The sequence below is a fragment of the Phragmites australis genome, chromosome 6 (assembly GCF_958298935.1).
Source record: "Phragmites australis chromosome 6, lpPhrAust1.1, whole genome shotgun sequence".
Classification (NCBI taxonomy): Eukaryota; Viridiplantae; Streptophyta; class Magnoliopsida; order Poales; family Poaceae; genus Phragmites; species Phragmites australis.
This window is the reverse complement of record NC_084926.1, coordinates 7,420,491-7,443,486: the sequence shown is the minus strand read 5'-3', so window position 1 is coordinate 7,443,486 and position 22,996 is coordinate 7,420,491. Positions and strand designations below refer to the sequence as shown.

At 45.1% G+C, this 22,996-nt stretch overlaps 3 protein-coding genes and 1 pseudogene across 6 annotated transcripts; 1 reads left to right on the top strand and 3 right to left on the bottom strand.

The window, feature by feature from the left end:
* Positions 1–2,229: 2,229 nt before the first annotated feature.
* On the bottom strand, positions 2,230–3,988 carry LOC133922906 (9-cis-epoxycarotenoid dioxygenase NCED1, chloroplastic-like; annotated as a pseudogene).
* A 1,900-nt stretch (positions 3,989–5,888) lies between these two features.
* Positions 5,889–13,873, bottom strand: LOC133921432 (uncharacterized). The gene is made up of 6 exons (XM_062366298.1): positions 12,261–13,873; positions 11,866–12,149; positions 10,399–11,427; positions 8,879–9,047; positions 8,494–8,651; positions 5,889–6,609 (listed from the first exon to the last, which is right to left on the bottom strand). Exons 1-6 carry the CDS (start codon positions 13,321–13,323, stop codon positions 6,361–6,363), a joined length of 2,952 nt encoding a protein of 983 aa, XP_062222282.1. The 5' UTR covers positions 13,324–13,873; the 3' UTR covers positions 5,889–6,360.
* An 856-nt stretch (positions 13,874–14,729) lies between these two features.
* Positions 14,730–16,387, top strand: LOC133922905 (lipid phosphate phosphatase epsilon 2, chloroplastic-like). Its single transcript, XM_062368430.1, is given in 6 exon segments — positions 14,730–14,752; positions 15,211–15,296; positions 15,562–15,750; positions 15,923–16,008; positions 16,164–16,281; positions 16,284–16,387. Coding segments are annotated over 6 exon segments (606 nt in total).
* An 815-nt stretch (positions 16,388–17,202) lies between these two features.
* On the bottom strand, positions 17,203–22,087 carry LOC133921431 (uncharacterized). 4 transcript variants are annotated; one of them, XM_062366297.1, is made up of 4 exons: positions 21,716–22,087; positions 19,851–20,665; positions 18,226–18,654; positions 17,203–17,726 (listed from the first exon to the last, which is right to left on the bottom strand). In XM_062366297.1, the coding sequence occupies exons 2-4, from the start codon at positions 20,596–20,598 to the stop codon at positions 17,560–17,562; spliced, it is 1,344 nt and encodes a 447-aa protein (XP_062222281.1). In that variant the 5' UTR covers positions 20,599–20,665; positions 21,716–22,087; the 3' UTR covers positions 17,203–17,559. The 4 variants fall into 4 exon arrangements, with proteins under 4 accessions (XP_062222281.1, XP_062222278.1, XP_062222279.1 ...); XM_062366294.1 differs by lacking the exon at positions 21,716–22,087 and adding an exon at positions 21,193–21,651; XM_062366295.1 differs by lacking the exon at positions 21,716–22,087 and adding an exon at positions 21,198–21,651.
* Between the last annotated feature and the right edge of the window lie 909 nt (positions 22,088–22,996).

The window sequence follows — 22,996 nt, the reverse complement described above, 5'->3', positions numbered from 1 at the left end:
TTATGAGTGATGAAGATTTTGACACGTGTGATCAAGATAAAAATTACATGCCAATACCCTCTCAAGGAGTGGTGAAAATAGTGAATTAGGAGATGAAGAGGGAGATATGAATATCTTCCGTGATAATCTTGCTAATGCTTTGTATGCCATGAGAGAGTAGATTATTTATAGGAGGATATTGATATGGACAAAAATTAATTTTTATTTCAATGATGTATTTTGTGCAATTTAATTATGCAATTTCGTATTTTACAAATAAGCTACAAGTTCGATTGAATGAGAAACATGCCACGAAATGATAAACAATGCACCAAAGACAGATGAGGGTATTTTAGACTTTTGACATGCACAAATAGCAATCCAACACATCCAGAATCCAGATTGCCAAACAGCCCTCAGCTTTTGAATCATCAACTTTTCACAATCCAACTTTCCATAATCCAGAATTCAAAAACTGCTTTTCAGAATCCACAGCTGAAACAAACAGGCCCTTATGCGTCTTTCCGCGGCCTACTCACCCTCTCCGTCCTCGCCCCCTCACCTTCTTCCAATACTGCTGCTCGCACGCCAAGGTGCTGTCACCGCTCACCTGGCACCTCCTCGGCTCGTTCTTCATCCTCGGGCTCACAGGGTTAGCCCACTCTACCATTTGTTAGAGTAGTAAAATTGTCACCCGTTCATAGTTTATAGACTTAGGGACTCTATTTATCAGTCTCAGTGGAAAATTATGATTTTAATAGAGTGATAGAAAATTAAATGTTTTATTTATATTTATTATTTCAGGGTGTTATTTTGCCTGCTCTTTGCAATATAAAACATGTGTTAGTTTTCACATCACCTAGTCCTCCTATTCTCATCCCATCTAATAAAAACTTTTATAATTCGAATGATATATCCACTTTTAACATCTATCCTCATCCTACAGTCTTTCCGCCTCGTTACTGGCTACGGATATTGAACCCATTTTACTAATAAAAATAAATCAAGAAATCAAGAGAAAAATTAGCGGATAAACTACTCATCATTTTTTGAATCTCATCTAAAATTAAACTACGGCATCATTTCGTCTTATTCATTCGATGGTGCTCCCATGTCCCATCCATATCTTCATACTTTGAGTTTGTGCTTGATATTACTGTATCCAATATTTATGTTTTCATTGCAGCACATGGACACTTAGCTAATAATAATTGTTTATTAACATGGTCCAACGAACTTCTGGGCCCTGCTATGGTAGCACTGTATAGAGAAAATTCTTTATTTATCATCAGAAGATAAAGTAATTTGCTATTTGTCATCTTATGAAATAAACTCATTTATTTGTCATTGTTTCTAATTTTTATTCTTCTCACATTAGTATCATCCATCTTATCTATAGCAAAGATACATTTACTCTTGAGAAGGAGAACGGCAGTCTCGTACACGGCCCTCAGCAGGTAATTAAAGTTTATGGCTCTTTAGATGTCGAATCTTATAATATGATATGCTAGAGAGTTGTGAAAACTTCTTTATGTTTTTATAGGGTTTTTAAACGCTGAATCTGGATGAATAGATCAGTAGATATGAATTTTTGAAGCAGTGTTATTTGCCGACTATTAGGGGAGTTGACGGTTATATTTGTGACTATGATTAGACATAGCAAAAGCCGGAGTTATTTTTTGTGGTGAATACAAAAGTTATAGAAAATTTTGTGTAGATAATTTTAGTGCGTTTATATGTTGTGTTTCCAACTGTAGAAAAATAGATATGAAAATAACATGCTGACTGGATTATAGTGGATATTTCCTCCCCAAAGACAAATGTATCATTTGTATAGGTGAATGGACAACAGTGATCAAAAGATAAAAATTAGAAGCAGTAAAAAATAAGAAAGTTTATTTTGTGAGACGATAAATAAAAAATCACCTTATCTTTTGAAATGTTAATCGTCTTGATGCTGCTTAGAAGATGAGAACTTTGAGGACATCCCGGTTAATGGAGCTGAGTTCTAGACGAAAGAAATTTTCGACCTGAAGACCATGTTCTACGCTGGTATTCCTCCGGACAACGCATGTGGATAGATAGAAGACTCGCTATCGCTAGAAGTTATCTTAGTACTTTCTTTAAGACCTAAGTATCTTTTTATAATGAATCATTATCGTTAGATAATGATATTATTATGTTATCACTTATAAAATTACTATATGTACGATACTTGGTTCAAATCTACGTATAAATACATCTAATTTGTTATTTTAAAATCGGTGTGACATTACCCACGGACAGCGGGGTGCGCGACACGGAGCCTGTGCGGAGGTTGATGCGCACCTTCTCGACGGAACAGTGCCGAGCTCCATGCGCTGCAGCGCGTGCTCGATGGTCAGGACGTTGGGCGCCACCAGCACCAGCTCCTCGCTATCGGCCTCCTCCCACGCGTTCAGTGAGTGCATTGTGTTGAAGCCTGGTACCTCAAACCACCGCATCTCCGACTCGTCCGTGGCGTACTTTGGGAGCACGCCGAGCCGTGGCACCTTGCCGAAGTCGGACCCTACGGGCGCGCCGCCGTCCACCACCATGCCCATGGGCTTCATGACGATCTATATCTCCGGGAAGATGGCGTACCGCTCGGGTGACGGCGAAGTCGTGCAGGAACGACGGCTGTTGCACGGAGAAGATGGGCACGTCGGGGCCCTTGTTCCCCGCCGGGTCGAACCGGAAGTAGGTGACGAACGACGGCACGGGATCGTATCGGAACGCGAAGAGCTCTCAGGTGACGTGTTCTTCTTGTGGCGCGCGGTCATGCCCATGAAGAGTCGGCCGCCGAAGTCGAACCTGCCGTGCGTGGTCACCTCGCCGGTGCCCGGGTCGACGCTCACGGCGTACGGGATTTCCGACTCGCCGAGCGCGTAGAGGCGGCCGCCGAAGAAGGCAAGATTGGTGTTGGCGAGCCCCACGCCCTCGGTCGGGTTCATCTGCCCCGTGAGCACCCTGGCCGCCACCACGGTGCTGCGCGTCAGCCCGGCCACGCCGTGGAAGCCGGAGAAGACGTTCGGCATGACCGGTGCGCCCGCGTCGCGCTCCACGAGGTACTTGTACGTCTGCACGTAGCGCGAGCACAGGACGGGGTCCGACGACGAGGAGGAAGCCGGTGGGAGGAGGAGCGAGTGCAGCATGCCGTCGCCGTTGAATAGGTGGTGCGGCCCGCGCGGGAGGTGCTGCGGGTTGGGCCCGTTGCGGATGTAGGCCCCGCCGGCGAGGCAGCGCGGGATGGCGCCGCGCACGACGGGGCAGAGCGTGGGCGGCAGCTCGTCCACGGGCGCGAAGTTGGTCGACAGCACGTTCCGCGGGTCCACCGACGGCCGCAGCGACGGCGGGTCGACGAACGTGTTGATCACCTCCTCCAGTGCGTTGCAGAACGCCATCGGCAGGGAAGTAACCGCCGCGGCAGGCCGGCGGAGAGAACGAGGCTGAGCCTGACTCTTTCTAGCAGTGTAGCAATTCTTGAAGTGTTAATCGTCTTGGCCACCACGTGCTCCTCCTCCTGTCGCTCCGTCTGCTTAGGAGCAGTGTACTGAACATTGTCGGTGGCAGGAGGGTGGTGAGGACGGTGGCGGTGGCGGCGGCCGACGGCGGCGGAGACTGGGTGCTCTTCTTCTTCCTGTTACTGGAGTTCTGTCCAGCAGCAGAAGCGGCAGGAGAGATGTAGCAAGCCCTCCTGGATGATCTTGAAGCATGCCTAGCAGTGGCAGGGCAGAGGTTAGAGGTGATCAGTTTTCGCTCCATTCTTCAATACGGAGATTTCTGCAATGCGCAGATCAATAGGTGTTAATGTGGATAAAAAGTTTATGACTAGCAGCGCAGCGGGGTGGTTGCTGTCTATAGAGGAGCAATCTGCTTACCAAATTTGCGTGCTGGTAATGGTCTTGCCACTGGCATAATGTGGCTATTTATGGGCTTAGCACCTGTGGATCCGGGAAGAACTGGTGGTTGATCCTTGTCAAAAGAAATGTCCTTACAAAAGTAGGTGAAAATTTTCAATTCATGGTAATTTTGGAGTGGCAATCATTGAAAGGGCACATATACCATTCTGTGACTCTGCAGGAATGTATCTGTCATTTATATATATAAAAAAAGACATACTTTGATTCTTAACATCATATGCACATAAGTTTCAGCACATATTATCCCTTACATATATCTCTTACAAGTAGTTTTCTTTAAGGTAGATGTGCATGTGTATTGTTTAGTCTCAATGCTACAACATTAGAACTGGGTGGTTGAATCCTTGGAAATAAACGAAAAGAAGTAATTTATAACAGTATCCTTGCTTATTATGCTATCATTTATAGACTTATTATAGGACAACTCTGTGAAGTGGATTTTTTCAGAAATGTCCCTAGAAACTAGGTATAAACTTTTGTGGATTTGCAGCATATATCTGCGAGTTATCCAATACAGTTTTAGCATATTTTCCCCAAATTACAATTTTACCATTCGGATGTGGATTGACAGGGCCCATGGTCGTTATCGACTTTTATTTGCTTGCACTCCTACTCAGTAGCTCTTCCCGGGCCAGCGTCCCAGCCACCACTCATCGCCATGTTTGGATGTTCCCTCCTTTCCTATATTTTTCTACTGAATTTGAAAAATATTATTAATATCTCTATGACATGTGATTATAGCGTTCATATATTATTCTCATAACCGATAGTATTTTTTAATATAAATAATTTTACAATAATATTTACCTAATTTGTTAATACCACGGGCACGGTTGGATTGCAGCCCCCAGCTGCCTAGCCAACTTTTTGGCGTTGACCATAAGCGTGGACATGTGTTTAGATGGATGTCAATTTTTTGGCTCGCCTGAGCCAACGCTGTCTCCCTAGTCACTTCCACGCCAACGCGCGGGCGAGACGCGGGCGGGAAAATCCTCCACCAACTTTTTGGCGAGCCCATGTATTAGCAGGGCGAGTGCAAGCTAAAACTAAACGAGCTTATGGTCACTAATATGTTTGAAACTACTAATATTAGCTATATAGAAACTACTAATATTATGGTCCCATCTATTTTTTTATTTGTCCTTTTAGAATCTATGTAGTCAAAAAGTTAGGCCACTAATATGTTTGAAACTACTAATATTAGTTATATAGAAATTATATAACTAAATTTATCTTTACAAAAGCTCTTGTAAAAATATAATTTTATTAGTATATACTATATATTGATACAGTGTTATGAAAAAAGTAGCTAAAAACACCTTGAAGACCATGAAAAATCAACAAGGGCAAATAAAAAAATAGAGGTAGTACCAAGCACGAGCATAAAAATAGAGGTAGTACGAACCACCAAATGACAGAACCGGACATTAACCAATAGTCGCTAACCATTTGGCTTGTTTGACAATATTGTCCGAAATTTCTCTGGGTCTTGTCCGAAATTTATGCATCGGTTGGGCAGAGGCATAAATCACTGTAACACTGCCTACCGTACTGGCAGCCAGCCATGTATTTGACAAATATATTTTTTGTCTTCCAGTGCTCAACTCTGAAAGTTCCAAACATACAGACGTGTGCAACAGAAGAAGTATGTTTTAGCTCTTGTGTTATGCAAGGGCGTGCACTTGAGTGGATTGAATTCCAATCGTGTGAAGTCGCATAACAGCAAAATACTGGAAAGTTGCCGTGGCACACGAAAGCATGATATAAGGAAAATTATTTCCGCCGGGGAAGTTGGTTTCCTCCTTGGTTTCCCAAGATAGAGGACTACCAGTCATGATGCGGAGTAACAACAAACAAATTTCAACATCCATGACAAGGGAAAGACGAGAGTTGGAAGATGGGGCGGTTCAGAGATACCTTGCAAATGTCGACAGTGTAACATGATGCTCCAAGCCTGGAACTTCCAAATGAAAAACATAATTTTTGCTCCAATTCCATTGCGAATTATGAATTATGAATTGTCAATTTACTATACACATGTCTGTAACCTGTATTAGGTATCCCGTGTCCTTGTCAACTATACAGCATTTACAGGAACATGAGCCGGCAAGCAACAGGTTAGAGGTGCCCAGGAAATTGAAGTTTTCCTCTTCCTGAATATTCATCCCCCTGTGCATCAGTTCAAAAAAACTGCAAGACCGACTTGCCTCAGTTAAGTTCAACAACAGATTGTCCATGCATCAAGTCAACCACACCTCACGAAGAGCTTCGTTGTCTATCCATGAATCACTGTTTATATCCTCTTCACAGATAGATACAGAACGAGCCTTATGATTTCTCAGCCTTCAATTCCTTGTTTATGCACAAAGCCTTTTGCTCTTTGCATATGTACACGCTCAAACGGAGTGCTTGTCATAAAGGTCGTAATTTCTCCTCGATGTTAACTGATAGAGGGGAGAGTAGGTTGATTGAAGCCAAGGCCAGAAACCCCATCCAAGGAACCAGGGGCAACGTGTTTTACTTGCCCATACCGCCTGATATGACGAAGGAGCCTGGCCAGGAAGGTGCTGTGACAAATAGTAGAGGTATCACAAACCACAGTGACATGCTTGCGTGCCCTTGTGATAGCCACATTGATGCGCCTGCTGTCACCCAAGAACCCCACAGCTCCAAGTGGATTCGAGCGAACCTAGGATTGAACAGAAAAATACACATCACTGGAAGTGTGTTACGGACTCATGGAGTTCGAAGTGGAAGATGAAATGATCGTTATCTGATCAACACCGCCACTGCAAAACTCATTCACATTACGAGAAACCAAATTAAAATATATTTTGGTTTATATGTGATGACTAATTGACAAGACTATTAATTTGGTTTGTCGAGTTTTCGATTGTCGGGATTATGCGGAGGGTCCACATATTTATTCGGATAATCCGCAGAATTGGAGTTAATTGGGATGTGTGGAGAGTTCGTACTTTTGCGGAGTGTCCGGATATTTTTCGGATAGTCCGCACTTAAACAGTGTTTTCAGCAATGATGAATAGTATTTTCAGCTCTGAATTTCTTCTATGTATTGAAACTTTTTAGGAAGTGCTTTGAATTGATTTGAGATTTTAATTGAGCATTTCGATTATAGACTAACTGAAGTTGGAGATATGTGTTTGCTTATCTCATGGTGTGTAGGTGATGGATACAACTTGGGGTCGACGGCGGGATGATCGGGGCTAAGCGGGGAGTTTGGTGCTAAATGATCGAGAAGGTGACGGAATCAAGGATGATCCTAGCAGTAAACATGGAGGTTGAGCAAGGCATGGGATGAAGGATGATGAAGACGGCATGTTAACAAAGTCAAGCGAAGGGGGTGTCGGTGCAAGTGACAAAGCGGCTTGAGGGATCGGGAGTGGGAGAGACTTGCCGACGATCAAGATCGCGAGACGGAGGACACGTGTCGACATCGGAGCATTTGCTTATGGAGAAGAAGTAGCGACTAGTCACGCTTTGAAAAGCATGCTAGGGTTTTGCGGTTTGGGTCAAAAGCGTGGAAGAGCTGGAGGACCACGTGACACCATCGCGAAGCTTGAGGCGAAGCTAAGTCGTGAAAAAGCCGTGGTCATTCGATGGTTGGAGCTAAAAACAGACGAAAATATCCTTGGTGGTAGGTGGGATTACACTGTAGGGTGGTAGGTGGGAGGGGCACTTTGGTAACAAGGAAACTTGGCCACCAAGTAGCCTCCCTATGGCTATAAATAGAGGGGTGGGGCTATGTAAACCCCTGGAGCTAGCCATTTGAGTGTCTAAAGATATGTTTTTGGAGGAAGAGATATGGTAAGATTAACCTTTGTAATAGGAAGAGTTTTTGTAAGAGAAATCTTTGTAATCTGATAAAATTAGGGCTGACCTCTATACTTAATGAAGATGTTTCTCTTGCATTTGCCTGTGCTCATCTCCTTCTAGTCTTCTACTTTTGGTTCTCTTGCTTTCATTGCAAGTTTTTCCTTTTTCAAGTTGATTTTTATTTTTTTCCTTTGAGCAGTGATCTTTTCATCTTGTGGAGTTGTTCTTCTTGATGCTAGATGCATAAATCTCACATACTCATGTATATGAAAGGGTCTTGAGTTCCCTTACATCTAGATCATCAACCTAGGAGCATCTTCACCCGGTGACCATCTTTTTGATCTTTTGGTGATTCTTCTCAAGATCCGAGATTTGTGTGGGGTTAAGTCATGAATTGATTTGCTAAGACATATTATGCTATATTCCAACCATGAGATCCATTTCTTGTTGGTTCTTCAAGTTTGGTTTTTAATTTTTTGTTCATTGTTCTACAAAATCCGGAACCTCTGGACCCAACTTCGGAACCTCCGCATTCTCCGGACTCTCTGGAACCTCCAGAACTTCTGTATCGGGTGAAGATTTTTCGCTACGTGTTTACGTTGTGCTTTGTTGTGATTCTTTTTTAGATGTGTCTATTCACTCCCTCTAGTCGTTACTCTCGATCCTACACATTATATGGTATTGTACTTGTATGACACATTAACCAGAAATATAGCGGATGCAGTACTGTGCTTACCATTGATATGACAACTGCATCTGCCTCCCTCCCCTGAAAGCTATCTATGGTTGAAACCTCTACAGCCGAAAGCCCTGGATATTCTTCCAGCTTCTTTCTTAACAATTGCACTTGAGCAATGTAGGGCGACTGAACAGCTATTACAGTTGGAGACACTCCTGCAATCATGATTTTTTAGGTGCTTGTCAGTTCGAGTCTTCAAGAATCTGAGCATAAAAGATCAGGGACAACTGGACAAGTGTGATCAATGAATGAGAAATGCTGACTAGTGACTGATAATCCTGATGTACGCAAGACCAACAGAACTGAAATAGAAGGAATATGCATATAAGACCATAAAATACCGTGCGGTATTCAAGTAAAGAAGTAAAAGATGCGTATGTACCACAATGTACAAGATTAAGAACATGCTGTGTGACTATATCTGCTTCTCCTTTATTATAAAATGAGCCTGTGCCAGCAGGGTCTAAATGCTCCTTGCAACCAATGTTTAGGGCTCCATATGGCATCCGGGTATCGAGTAAAAGCAGTGGGCACCGTGTTATCCAAGTAGCCTGAAATCAATTTAGATCCAATTTCCAGGTTTATGTTTATCCAAGAATTAAGGATTGCTAGCAATACAAAATGCATTCATTGACAAAAATCCTAAACAAAAATGTGTGAATTTCAAAGAAATACAACAGAAATAAGTAAGGCATTTCAGGTTTAGTCTTAGATGGAGTTTGGATCCAACTGTCTATTTCATACGTAAAACTCCATGTAAACAATTACCTCCAACATCTAGACATGATATATAACTAAATGTTCTTGGAAATTCAGCGCGAAACTGAATCCAAATACATGCCCAAGCCTATCTGAATAATATAATATCATGATCTAAATAATCCAAGTTGAGGAAAACAATCAGGATTGGTAAAGACATTATATTGAGGTCTTTTATAATCCCCAACAATAAGTTATATCTTGAATATCTTAGTGGGTTCTTCTCTGTTGGATTTTTCAAATAATTGTCAAACAGCTTTAACGGAAAAGTAAATCCAACTAAAACAGTCTACATATGTGAACAGATGTAACCGTGTATGCACTGAACACAATAGACTGGGTACAAAGTACTCCATCCAACACAGTCCCAAGACATAACTTTGAACACGAATTTCTATCCTGATATATTTATAAAATGTAGAAAATTGTAATGTTATGAAATTACTTTTCTAGACTAATCTAATCGTATCAATTTTCAGATGCTTCATCTCAATATTCAAAAAATATTGATGGCCAAAGCTAAAGCAGTTTGACTGCATGAAACCCAAAAGGATACTTTTTTTGGGACAGCCCGTATGTAGATTAGATCATGAAACACATGATCACTGGTACCGTATCAAGACGCCAATGCACGTGTGAAAGTATGCCATAAATGAAACAAGTACATTAAGGAAGGGCATCAAGAGATTACGGTGAAATAATGCAAGATAGTTATTCAAGGTTGTTTATGCAGTGTTTATTCAGTTTTAAGAAAGTATTTTTAACATTTCCATTGCTAGAAAATATAGCATATCGATTTAAGAAATCTACTTTGTTAAAGCTCACCAAACCCCTGAATTTAGCCTAAGTGGTCTACAGCTATCGTTTAGGCAAAAGTTATAGAGAAAGTCATAGGATGGATGAATTAAGAAAGGTTATTAGAGATCCAATAGAATAGGCTTAAGATCCGATTGAACAACAGGGTAAACTCAGTGAGCTCAATCTCAATTTTCCATTTTTTATCCAGTGCTCAAAGGAGTAGGCAATTTTTAATAAAAGATTGCGCAAGGGAATTTGATCTTGACTCTTGAGCATTGAATCAGAGAGTAATAGGCAAGATCATCCACAAATGGCACCTGAAACTGAAAGCGTATATGTGTATACCTTGACAACTGCAGAGTCGGCAAGAAGATGCGAAGCAACCGAACGAGAGGATTTGAGCAACCCATGGTACATCTCGTTAGATGCCCACATGGCTATCGAATCATGCATTCTGTACTGGACTGTCAGTCTTGTAGTCAGTAATTCATCGTGCAACGATGAAGCTCTTTCCAATAAAGATTTACCAAGCCCACCATCCAAGGCCCTCCTCGACAATATAACGGGTGCAAGCTGGCAGTGATCACCAGCAAGAATACAGCGTTTTCCCTGCAATATAGGTATCCAGCAGGATGGCTCAATCGCTTGTCCGGCTTCATCTATAATTACCAAGTCAAAGCAACCAGTTCCCCTGATAAGTGGATCAGCTGCCCCTGTGTTAGTAGATAGTACAACCTGTGCATCGGATAGCACTTCCCTGATTGTTTCCTTTTCTTTCATTTCCAGATCCCTTCCGAGTTGCTTCAGCAGTTGGCGAATGCCGGCGGCTAAAGAATCATCCTCTATGCAATGTCTCAGGTCCTTTCTTAAGTCTGTCCTCTTTCTCCCAAGCTCTTTCCTGAATTGTCTAAGCCTGCCATTCACAATCTCTCCCAAGGATTTTGAAGCGACAGATGGTGATAGCCGAACAGGGTTTCCAACTCGCACAATGTTCAAGCCAGTGCTTGACAACCTTTCAACCAGGTTATCGACTGCCGCATTGCTTGGAGCTGTCACAAGTACACGCTCACCCTGCTGGACAGCACGTACAATGAGCTCAGTGAGCAAGATTGTCTTGCCCGTGCCGGGAGGCCCTTGGATGATTAGAACGGGCCTCTTTTTGTTCAAGCCTAATTTGAGAGCCCTTAATTGGGAGGCATCATATGCATACCTCTCTGATAGCCTCAGATCAAGTCCACTCGATTCATCCCAGTCAGTCAGGTTAGTCTTCACCAAGCTTTTGCTGTCCCCAAACAGTGTTGCTACCACGCCAATGGAAACATTATCTTTGTGCAAACCATTCCTTTGAAGAAGCATTAACGCTTCAAGATTGCGCTGCCAAATCAAATGCTTAGGTGTATAAGATGAACCTCTCAATCATGTAATAAGCCAAGAATAACATTGTGACAGAAATACAACAAGCAGTCTTTTCAGAACAAGCGCTGTGAAATAATAAGATTTTTTTAATTCATATATCCTTTTTCAATGTTGGCATTCACTAGTTTTGGTTTGCCCATTTCTTACCAACCTAATGCCACATATATACACCAGATGTTGAACAAGTTTTCAGTTCATAAAATTGAAAGAAGGTTAAATGATTATGTAATTGCAGATTTGCCTGATAAAAGCTGCTCCTGGCAAAGTTGCACTGCATGATATACTACAAATAGTTTCTGTACATAGCTAAATATTGAACATGCTGAAAGCAGCGAACCATTAAGACATCAATCCAGTGACAAAATTCGGTGTAGTTGATGTGCAGAATTTTAATACCTCATATATAAGAGCATCAGCCAGTCCCTGAATTCGGTCAATGCGCACACTTTTTCCGAACAGCCTGGAGAAGGTAGCATGACCATGGCGTGATTCCAGAGCCACGGTTATGCTGCAACTATCTTCCCCAAGATTATAAACAAAGCCTTGCTTGCAAGAAGTGGCACCCTCACCACGGCTATTACATGTTCTCACACAAACCATGTCCCCAGGAGATAAAGTAGTTGGAGGCAGCTTATGCCCACCTTCAACTCTGAATAAGACCAAATGTAGGCCTCCCAGCCCTGCACACAGGACAATTTTGAACGACATTTTCTAATTCACTTTTTCAAAGTTACTGAGGATGGAATTTAAAGATACAAAGAAAAGAAAGTAATTAAGTTTTGCTCTCTCACCAGTTGAGCTGCTGATCACATTCAAGTTGCAAATGGTGTCGCACTGCTCCTGCTGAGCCTGCCCATGGCTAACCAGGTACTCGACCGGCTTGGGTGGCTCAGAATTGTCATCGAGCATGGGAGTGGCATTCAGCTCCTCCTGTGTAAACTCCAGTTCCACATCTCGCTCGATGCGAAGAAGATCTGACATATGCCTAACAAATTCTTCAATTCTGTCCTGCATCAGCCTTATTTTGTTAAGGCTTACGCCAATGCTGCTGTGCACGGCTTTAGGCCGTGGCACTGTCCTGCGCACGGCAGCCCGGTGCTGCGAAGAATTAGCCATTTCCTTCAAAATCCTCCACGACTGAGTAGATTGCCAGTCGGAGATGAGCCCCCGGTTCTGGTAACCCAGCAGGACGTCGCGGAGCTCGCGCTGGAAATGGTCGAACAGGGTGGGATAGTGCGTGCAAGCCTTGAGGCAGAGCGCCTCCAGGCCCTGGGGCATGGGGATAGCCGAGAGGTAAGGCTGCGCCTGGATCACGAACCCAAACCTGCCCTCCGCCGATCCCCACTCCAGAGCCAATGCAGCGGCGGCGAGGTCCCCCGCGTCGCCCTGCAGCTCGGCCGCGGCGAACTTGGACGCCATGGACCGCATGCCCTGCCTCAGCCACTCCACCACGCACCGGCCGAGCTCCTTCCTCCCCAGCGGGTCGCCGTTCTGGTACAGCGTCCCCACGCTTATGGACGCCTCCTCCGTCGACGGCACGCACTCGCCTCCCTCTCCTCCCCCTTGCTCTTCCTCAACCTTCCTACTCCGCCACCGCCTCCTCGCCGTGCCGCTGGTGCTGACGGCAGGTCGGGGCGCCTGCTTGCTGGGAACCGACGGCGCAGCTCGCACACGCCTTTGCCGGAGAGAGGAGGTACCCGGTGACCTCGACCTCGACCTCGACCTCGACCTTGACGGCGGCGACGACGATGCCCCAGCACCGGCAGCGAGAAACGTGATCCTTCTCTTGCTGGGGAGCTTCGGAGCGGCGCAGGAAGAGAACAGAAACCTCCCAGAGAGGAGATCAAGCGACATGCTGCTGCTGCTCCTGCCTGCCCGCCACGGCCCCAGCCGCCGCCGGACGCGCTTGTAAAGTCGCGCGGCGGAGACAGCGTGGGGAGGAGGCGAGCGCGGGAACGAAGGAACCAACTGACCGACCGACCAGCGGCTCAGCTGGTCAGGTGAATGAATCCTCCGTGGCCGCCGGCCGATATTTTGCGGCGATCGCGTGGCACGCGGGGCGCGCCCCGGCGACTCGTGGCGCAGGGCGCGGCTACGTCCCCCTCCATACGCACGCACGGCGAGGGCGAGTGTCTGAGCGAGTAAAGTGCCGTCTCCGGGTTTGGTTGCACGCGCCGTGCGCCCACGTCGCCCCCGCGCGGTTTCCGTGGTCCCAAAAGGTCCCCCGACCGATCCGTCCACCCGCGACGTACTTGCGCTCCAATGGCAGATTCACTGGCTCGATCGATGGGCGGGATGGAAGCTTCTCGATGCAGACTCGCAGGAAGAAAGCGAGTCAGCGGCCGTGAGCCCGTGAACCGAGTGGGTTCCTGACGGCCACGATGGAAGGCGCGGAGGGGTTGCTAGATTCCGTCCGCGCGCGTGCATTACGACGAACACCTTGCCGGCGTCACGGTCGGGGGTGGGAACGACATGCGGAACTCGGGTCCCCACGCAGCCACGGGCTCGAGTCAGCCGTGGGTTTGCCGATAGGTGGTGGTGGGTGGAGGCGGAGCGCTTAGCGCTAGGCGCTGGAGGGGGTGGGGGGGGTGGGGGCGCCAAGCCAACTCGGAAATGGATCGTAGAGGAACAATATCGTGATTTTAGTTTTGCTGTGAGCTGTTAAATTGGAAATGGATGATCAAGATTTACCGGTACCTGCTCTACAGTACATTCCGTATAGTACTCCTAACGTTACGTGCGCTATAGTGTGTTACGGCAAATTACTATGCTCATCCCATCTATTACTGTTCATAGTACTATTCTATAATTTTATTTCAGTAAAGCTAACTCCAACGGAATCCTAAATTTGCAGATTCCAGTGCTACAGTACTTTTACAGTCTACTGTAGTACCTTCAACCGATCCACTATCAACACTACAGTGTTGCGAAGGGGTGCTGTAAATTTGCCGGGTACTGTAACAGACATAACACTATAGCAGTATTGTAGATAGAGGCTGACAGTAGGTTTGGAGGGAAGAAAATACAGTAGCAGTACTGTAGACAGAGGCTGATAGTGAGTCCAGAGAGAGAAAAAGAGCAGTAAAAGTTAAGAAATAGGATAGCTGTAGGAGATTAAAAAATAAGGAATATTATAATAGTGATAGGGGTGCAGTAATAGTATTTTGAGGATGAAACTTTAAGGTAGCTACTGGAGATACCTAAGTCACAGGATCCATTTCCCATCAACTCAAGACCAGCGTACAAGACAACTACGATGGATGGGGGACAATGCCAGGCAGGGGTAGGTGAGTCAGTGAGGTGGTTACTTATTACAGGAAGCAGAAGAAAGGAAAAAAATTGTAAAAATCTCTCTAAAAGTCATTTGAATCTTAATTTTTTTAAAGCTATTTTTAAAAAATCTCTAAAGGTTTGATTTTGTTGAAAAACATCCTCAAGAATTTAAAAAAAAATCACAAAATTCTAAAAAACTAGAAACAATTCTAAAGCCTTTTGTGAAATTTGTTTTAAAAATAATATCCTTTGCATCATATTTTATGAAGAGAATTGAAACACTTAGAGAAGCTAACATCGCCCAGAAGGGGCTGCCTCTAGTTCACACGGAAAGCACACCTACGCTGATCAATCTCCTTCTTAGCGCATCTTGCCACCTCTTGGGCCAACAAGCGTTTATTTTGGAAAATTTGACTATTACGTTCCTTCCACATATTTAACATGATGTATATGATAATTTCGTTGAAGGAACACGCCGGTGTTTCGGAATTTGTTTGGCCGCAACCTCCCACCAATCAGCAATGGATTGAGCAGCCCCCAGGTTGCAAAGTCAGGTCCACGACGATCTGCTTTCACGATAACACCTGTGACCATACCTCAACGGTGAATGGGCAGTGCACCGGGTTGCAAGACGCTACATTTTAATGATCTTCTAGACTGTTCTAGCTTCCTATAGCTGTAATGTATTTGAAAATGACCTTTTCGCTAGAACTTGAGCTTAACGTTGTGATATTTACCTGGAATTCTGGACCCTGTACTGAAATCACAATATTGTGCCCCAGTGTAAATGGCTGGTGGCTGGTTCTTTTGCTTTTGCAGCTCTTTGGAAGCATGATACTGAGATTATGTGGGCAGTGCTGGGTGCGGTTGCCAACTCTCTGCTTTCACAAATTCTTAAAATGATGCTCAACCATGAAAGGCCTGCACCAGCTTTGCTGTCTGATCCTGGAATGCCATCACCCCGTGTACAATCCATATTCTATGCTGCAACCATCCTAGTTCTTTCATGTAAACTTAATATGCTTATGCTGTGCTCTATAATTTTAGGACAACGAAATTAGCGAAACAGACTTATCACTCTATACCATTGACACTAGCATATAACAGTTCCTCCATGGACAATTCTCTCCAGTTAAACGGAATGTGTGACTTATCTACTTTTTTTCGTTTTGCAATGCAGTGTTCTACTGGCTTGGGACAAATTACCCGACGATGATTCTTGGGCTTGCAACTCTATCAAATGGCCACCTATCTAGTAAGTATAATGTCCGACTGACTAAATTTTACCATGGTTTAGTAACTCTGTTGGTCAAGTCTTCCTTGGAAACTCCTACATGATTTATTATATCTTGAATGGAAATTTCACTAGGTTGCAATTGAAGTCGTTAACTGCATCTAACTCTCGTCCCATTCACATGCAGTCATGGCTACGGGTGTCGCAGCGTCTTCATACACTGAACCAAGTTATTGTGGGAGCTGCTGTAGGATCTGCCTTTGGTGCTCTATGGTTTGTGCTCTGGCATTCGCTCGTGCAGGAGGCATCGCTTCTTCAATGTCGGTTCAGATTGCGGTCATCATCGGGTCAGCAGTATTTTGTGTTGGCTTTGTCATCGACATCATTCGTCACTGGCTCAAGGATGAGTAATGGTACTTCATAACTGCAATGGGAGATTGCTTGATAGGCACTAAAACCAATTGACAGAAGACCGTCACTGGAATTTGGATGATCGCACTGGAAATTGTTCTGAAGCGATCTCCATGAGCCATGACGGTTCAAATCCCAGTAAACAGACAGCAAAATCAGTTGCAATTTAGCATTATTTCTTCTTTTTTTATTTGCCACTGCAGGGTAGTTACAGCATGGGTTCGTGTACTAGCAAACATTTGATTCTTTGGCCTTTGCTTTCTTTTTCTCTTCATTCTAGTTATTATTGAACAGTAACACTTCATTGTTTCCGTGCTGTTCTGGAAAAAAATTTGTCAAAAGAGAGCATTCATTATCCTTGTAGCGTGAAGATGAGGAGATATTGTAAAAGGATTGTTGAAAAAAAACATTCACATATGAATATAGGACTCGTTTCGCCAGAGATCCTGAAGGAAATAAAGAATCCTTTGTGCCACCAAACAAAGCTGCGAAGTGTGCGTGCGATCTATCTAGACACTGTTTGATGATCCAAGATTAAACTAGCCTAAGGTACAAGAAGTAAAATTATATAGGGATTATTTGACTAACAACGTTCTTCAGACCAAGTCTGTTAGAGTGGCTACCCCACGCAAGCAGACGAATTAAAACTTGATGTTGCGCGTTGTCGCTCTTTGCAACTGCTGAAGCCTGAACATGACCACAAAGTCTCCAAATACAGTCCTTGGCCTACGAGACTTCACGAGGAAAAAACAAAGGGAACATTCAAGCAGAGAGACCGTAACCACGTCGATGCAATTACAAGCACAAACAACTGATGCAACTCAGAAACAGCAAAACTTCCATGATCTTCTCATAGTTTCAGAACAAGAACAGAACAAAACTGCGGTTGACAATCAACTCCACTTGAGCTGGGCATGGATTACTAACCATATCCACATTCCTCGTATTATTTGCTCAATCAGCTATGCAAAGAGAGATTTCCGGTGAGGGAATGAAGCCAATCCTGATCGGAGATGGCCCATCCGACATTTTTACAGAGGAAGCAACGAATGAGCATTGTAGTGATCACAGCCGATCACCAAAAGAGAAAGTTATACAACCTTTTTCCTCTAGAAGTATAGTTAGAGCTTTGTTAGGCTTCTGAAAGGTGAAGATACATCTTCATTCTAGCTCTAGTCGCTGCTGGCACTATTAGAGTCTGGACTGGCTTGGGGGTGCGATGATGAAGGCAGGTAGGACCAGGCAATGGCTGTTGCACCAAGGGTGACTGCAAGCCCAACTGAACCCCAGAACCACTTCTGTCTATTCTTACGCTTGTTCCGCTGTTGCCTAGACATCTCTGCAAACCACAAGAAAAAGAATTTAAGGATCAATCTACAGCGTGTGATCATTTGCAATCTTCGATCAAATGTTTCTGATACAAAGCAATGGAGGAGCCAACAAGATGTATAAGTATGAAGAATTGAAGAGAAGAAAAAAATTAAACATATTTCATGTCAGTTTGAATTTAGAAAATAGATCTGATATATCTTCGGCTCATGCAGCATGGAATCCTTGGAGCTTTTTTCATCCTTGTTCAGCAGAAGTTATCTTTCACCTAATCTCAAACGCCAGGAAATTCTATGCAATGAAGCAATGTTCTAAAAATCAGTAGGAGCTAGGCAGGAGGGTAAAATTCTATGCAATAAGCAGTGTTAAAAAAACCACTAGGACATAGGCAAGGAGGGTAGCGCCAAGCACTCTGGCTAGGCAGTTGCTGTTTTGAACAGTATAAGCATGGCCTGTACAAAATTATCACTGAAACAAATATCACTAATTGCGATGACAAAAGTATTTACCTATAGCTTCTTGGTTTCTTTGAGACATCTCCCTGTTTGCAGCTTCATAGTACTGGACCCTATCTGATAACCTTGCGATCTCAAAGTTCTTTGCTGCAATCACGGTTTCCATCTCCACTTCAACTTCAGCACGAGCTAATCCCTGTGCAATAGCAGCAGCTACAAGTTGCGAAATAGTTATTTGCTGGCACAACTCAGCTCCAGGATCCATACTTGAACCACCAGTATTTTCAGCAATACTTGGAGATGGAAGTGATAAGGCAACAAATGATAGGTAGTGACTCAGCTTCTTCCATTCCTTTTGCCAGTTCTCAAGTGCTTCTTCTGCTTGCTTCCTCCTCTCAATTTCCATTAAAAGGCTTAACCTCATTTCACGGAGGTCATCATCCATGCACCGTGAAGACCGAGTTCCACCATCACTGGATATTTCTACATTTGCGACAAATAAAATCGGACTTTAGCAAAAAAGCAGTAAAATGACTTCTTCACCAGCATGATGAAAGAGAGATGATTTTTCCTGGTTAAAAGAAGGGAGATGATTTCTTCACCAGCATGATGAAAGAGAGATTAGCGATAATTTATCCCATGCAACATCTAACATATCCACAACATTCCCATCATTCAGGGTAAAAGAACTAACTCATACTCCCTCCGATTGCAAATGTAAGTCGTTTTAGACTTGTGCACAAGAATTAAGAAAGTATGTCAAATAACTTTGTTGCCCTTCATTTATTCTGCATTGGAAAAGATGACTCATTTATTTGTGAGAGTAGTAGTATTTATTAAATAAGGGCAAGACAGGAACAAAAGAAAAAAAAATGCATAGAAGTTTGAGAACGACTTATATTTAGAGAATAGTTGAAGAGGCTAAAACGACTTATATTTGCAACCAGAGGGAGTAGTAATTAGTCATTGCGATGCAATAGATGATTGGTTCACATGGTTCAACAGAAGATACATTCGACCAAATAAAGATGACTGAGAAAAAAATAAACTATGGCTTCTGAAAAAAAAAAACTAGCCTTAACAGGGGTCAAGTACTAAAAGCTCAAAAACAAGGTGACTAGATATACCACATGCGGATAGCCTGAAATTACCACATATCATGAGAAAATCGTATGTAGTTACACATTTGCATATCTCCAACAACACTTAAATCTGAGCATTGTTATTTGACACCCAAAAATATAGGGAAGGGAAAACCAGTCCATTGAACTGTAAGACTGGAGAATTAAACTGATACGATCAATTCCACTTTAAAATACATAGCCACAACACTTGCAATCAAAAGGAGAGCATGATTAACCTTACGCCCGAGGAAACGAAAACATAGGTCATTCGCCAAAAAAGACAAAGGTCAGGATATTCTCTCCTATGGAGTTGCTACTTAATTTCTAGTTTTCTATTGCCCTATTCTGCTGTTTTTCATAGATATTGCTATAGTCAACCAGAAATAGTGCTAGCACACAGAATCTGATGAAAGTGAAATGTGAAGAATATTACACTCACTAATAGTCTAATATTCAATACTGTTTAAACAGTCTAATACCATCCAAACAATACACATATACAGATAGGAAAGGAAAAATAACTTGACAAGTACAGTGTAGCAGACTGATTGGTACCTTCAAATGCATCGTAGAATTCAGCACCAGGCGTGCCAACAGACGTTCCAAGAGGGGAACTGGGCTTCCACCACCGCTCATGAGCACCAGCATCATCAGTCTCGGTGTTACTAGTCACATTCAGGGAATCCTGAAGTTCGAAGAAGGCATCACTCTCACCATTCAAAGGCCTTCCAACATTGACAGGCCTCACTAATGCATCAAGACTGCCATGCTGAAACTCAAACTCAGGCTGACAGTGCTCATTTTCAGCTTTCACAGAGCCCTTGCCCTTCTGGAGCATTCCATTCTGCCCGTTCAAAGTCTCTTCCACACCACTTTGACCTTCAGCTTTACCATTGCCCGCTTTCTGAAACGCAAACTCAGGCTCCTGCACTTCGAAGGATTCACTCCTTTTCGGCAAGGCAGGTAGGGTAGTAGGGAGATTCGGCTGCCTGCCCTCACTCTCAACATCACCCTGAGAAAGGGTCTTGGCCAGGGAGGCCCCCCGCCGCTTATGGTTAACGAGGTATGGAGACCAGGTTCCTGGGAACGAGGAAGGTGAGTCTGGCAGGGTCGTGCTCTCAGGCGTGGCGTACAGCGCTGCTGGCGACGTCTGCGACCTAACAGGAGCCGCCGGAACAGGTATAGGTTTCTCGGTGGCCTTGTCCGGAGGCGCCGGTGGCAGGTTGGACGCGGTCTTCTGGGTCTGCGCAGGCGACCCGGTCTCCAGGAAGGGGTCCAGCACGTAGTGGGTGATGGTCGGCATGGAGATGCGGCTGCCGGAGACGAAGGGGAATCACCGACGGCTGCACCTTCCTGGCATCAACGAGGGCCTGCATCGAAATTGACAATACGTGGTTACTGGTTAGAATCGATCAAACCAGAAGAAAAATATGACAGGATTAGAAGATTCCAATCCAAAATATTCGGAAACATCTCCAGCGGAACACGCCGGCACCCTGTCCTTTGAAAAAGACGCCGGCATGAGATGCCGATAAGCAGCGCAAATCATTCACCCGAAAAAGGAGAAACTTGCAGTATTCCCGAACCTGTAATGATATACCGAGAAGAAATCGAGCGAATGAACACTCGAACGAAACGAGTCCCAAATCGAACAGTTCTAATTCAAAAATTTGACGAGGAACCCAACCAAATCCGCCTCTGGGACAACCCAACGCCCCTCCAGATTAGGCGACGCCACCACCCCCCCCCCCCCCAATCTCCTCCAGAAAACCCGCCGCGCCGCCGAGCTCGAAACATCAAACGAGCCCCCTTCGGCGCGAGATCCTTCCTCCTCCCACCCGACAAGACGGCGAAAGGAGGGAGATAAGATTCGTCAGAGAATCAGAATAGTATTTACTCAACGGGTCAACTCCGGGTCCGGGTCCGGCGGCGCCACCGAGAGGAAACCCTAGCGAGTCAGCTGAGCTCCTCCTCCTTCCCTCCCCCCGTCCCGAGGAAGAGAAGACGGCGTCGGCCTCTTCTTTCTCTCCTTTCCCACGGCCGCAGTCGCCCCGCAGCTCGCGTTCGGGATTCGAATTTATGAGGCCGGCCAAAATAAGCGGCTGCGCGAGGGGAAGCGCCGCGAAGGGAAGGTGCGCGATTTTTGCTCGGGGATTTATCTATTTATTATCCTGCGTGGAGAGACGCAGAGACACGAGAGTGGAGTGGAGGACACGAAAGAAAGAAAGAAAATCGGAAATATATTTTATAAGATCCTCTTCAATAAAAAAAAATTATGATACATATTTATTTTCTCTCTTTTTAATTTAACTATTAGATCATAAGATATAATATAAATAAGATTTCATAAAGATCTTTTTTTTTATGAAATTTTATAGTTTTTATTTCTAACAAAAATCTGCCATGCCGCATGTACCCACCAATCCCTTCCGCAGCGCGGTCACGAGGCCCCTGTGTCAACGGCGGATCCCCTCCCCTGGTCTTGGAGGGGAAGAAAGGGAGGGAGGGTGGCGCGTGGGCGAGGGTGACTGCTTGGCTGGCTCGATCGATGGGTGGGTCCGTGGCTGGGTGCTCGTACTGGAAGCGCGCGGTGCGGTGCGGGTGGTACGCGAGGGAATGGAGATTTGCGCTCGGCAGGTCGCGGCGTTTGAATCGAACGGGCGGGGGCGGGGCCGGGGACACGGATCCTCAGGCAACTACTGTGCACGTCCGCTGACATGAAATCTCAAACCATACATGTCAGCTCCCGTGCAGTAGCAGGTCAGATGATCCCGCACCGGGGCTGCACGCGCAGGGGTATTTGCCGTGTTGGCTGGCAGCTGGCTCTATCGGATGAGGGGCCGAGCTCAGCTGACCACGTGACGCGGGCACTGGCGCACGCACTGGGTGGCGGGCGTGTTGTCGCGTGGATGGTCCGGTGGTTGCTCTGATTCCTCGTGCGCCGGCCGGGAAATTCGTATCTTTCTGGACAAGTCTCGGTCCTTCCGGTGTTTCTGCGCTGTTGGTCAAGTCCGATGAATTGTGACGCAACGGACGACGCGACGGGAGTCCCTATCCAACCTCTGGGCGCGGTGCGGGTCGGTAGGTCGCGGCGTTTGGGTCGAAAGGGCGGGGGTTGGTCGGGGTTGGGGGGGGGGGGGGGGGACGAACGAGACGACGGCGCGCGCGGGGGGTTGTTGGCCTGTTGGGTGCTGCTGGCTTCGGTTCCCGCACCGAACCGCGTGGGCCGCCGGGCTGGCGTTGGGGCCGAGCTCGGTTGACCACGTGACGCGCGCGCAGGTGGACAGGCGTGGTTGCGTCGCCTGGATGGTTCCGCTCGTTTTTTCTTTTTCAGATATCCGGTTCCGCTCTTCTTCTCGTGCGTGAAGGAATGGATACCTTTCCGGACACGTCGACTTGTGGCTGTTTCCGTTGGTCAAGGCTGGCGGATGATGACGCAACTGACGATGCAAGGCCAGGGGTTTCTATTCCATCCAGGACGAGGTCAGGCTGTTACGGGTCTGCTTCTTGTGCAACAAGTCCCAGCTTGCGTCTTCTTGTGTTACTGTCTTCGGGAGAAAGAAAAAGCAAGTTAGATTAGATGGTCTTCTATAGTTTTTTCGTTTTTTTATGAAATGGTCTTATATAGTTCGATACAGCTAGTTTTTTTATGAAATGATCTTATATAGTTCAATACAATTATTTATGGTTATTAAGTCTAT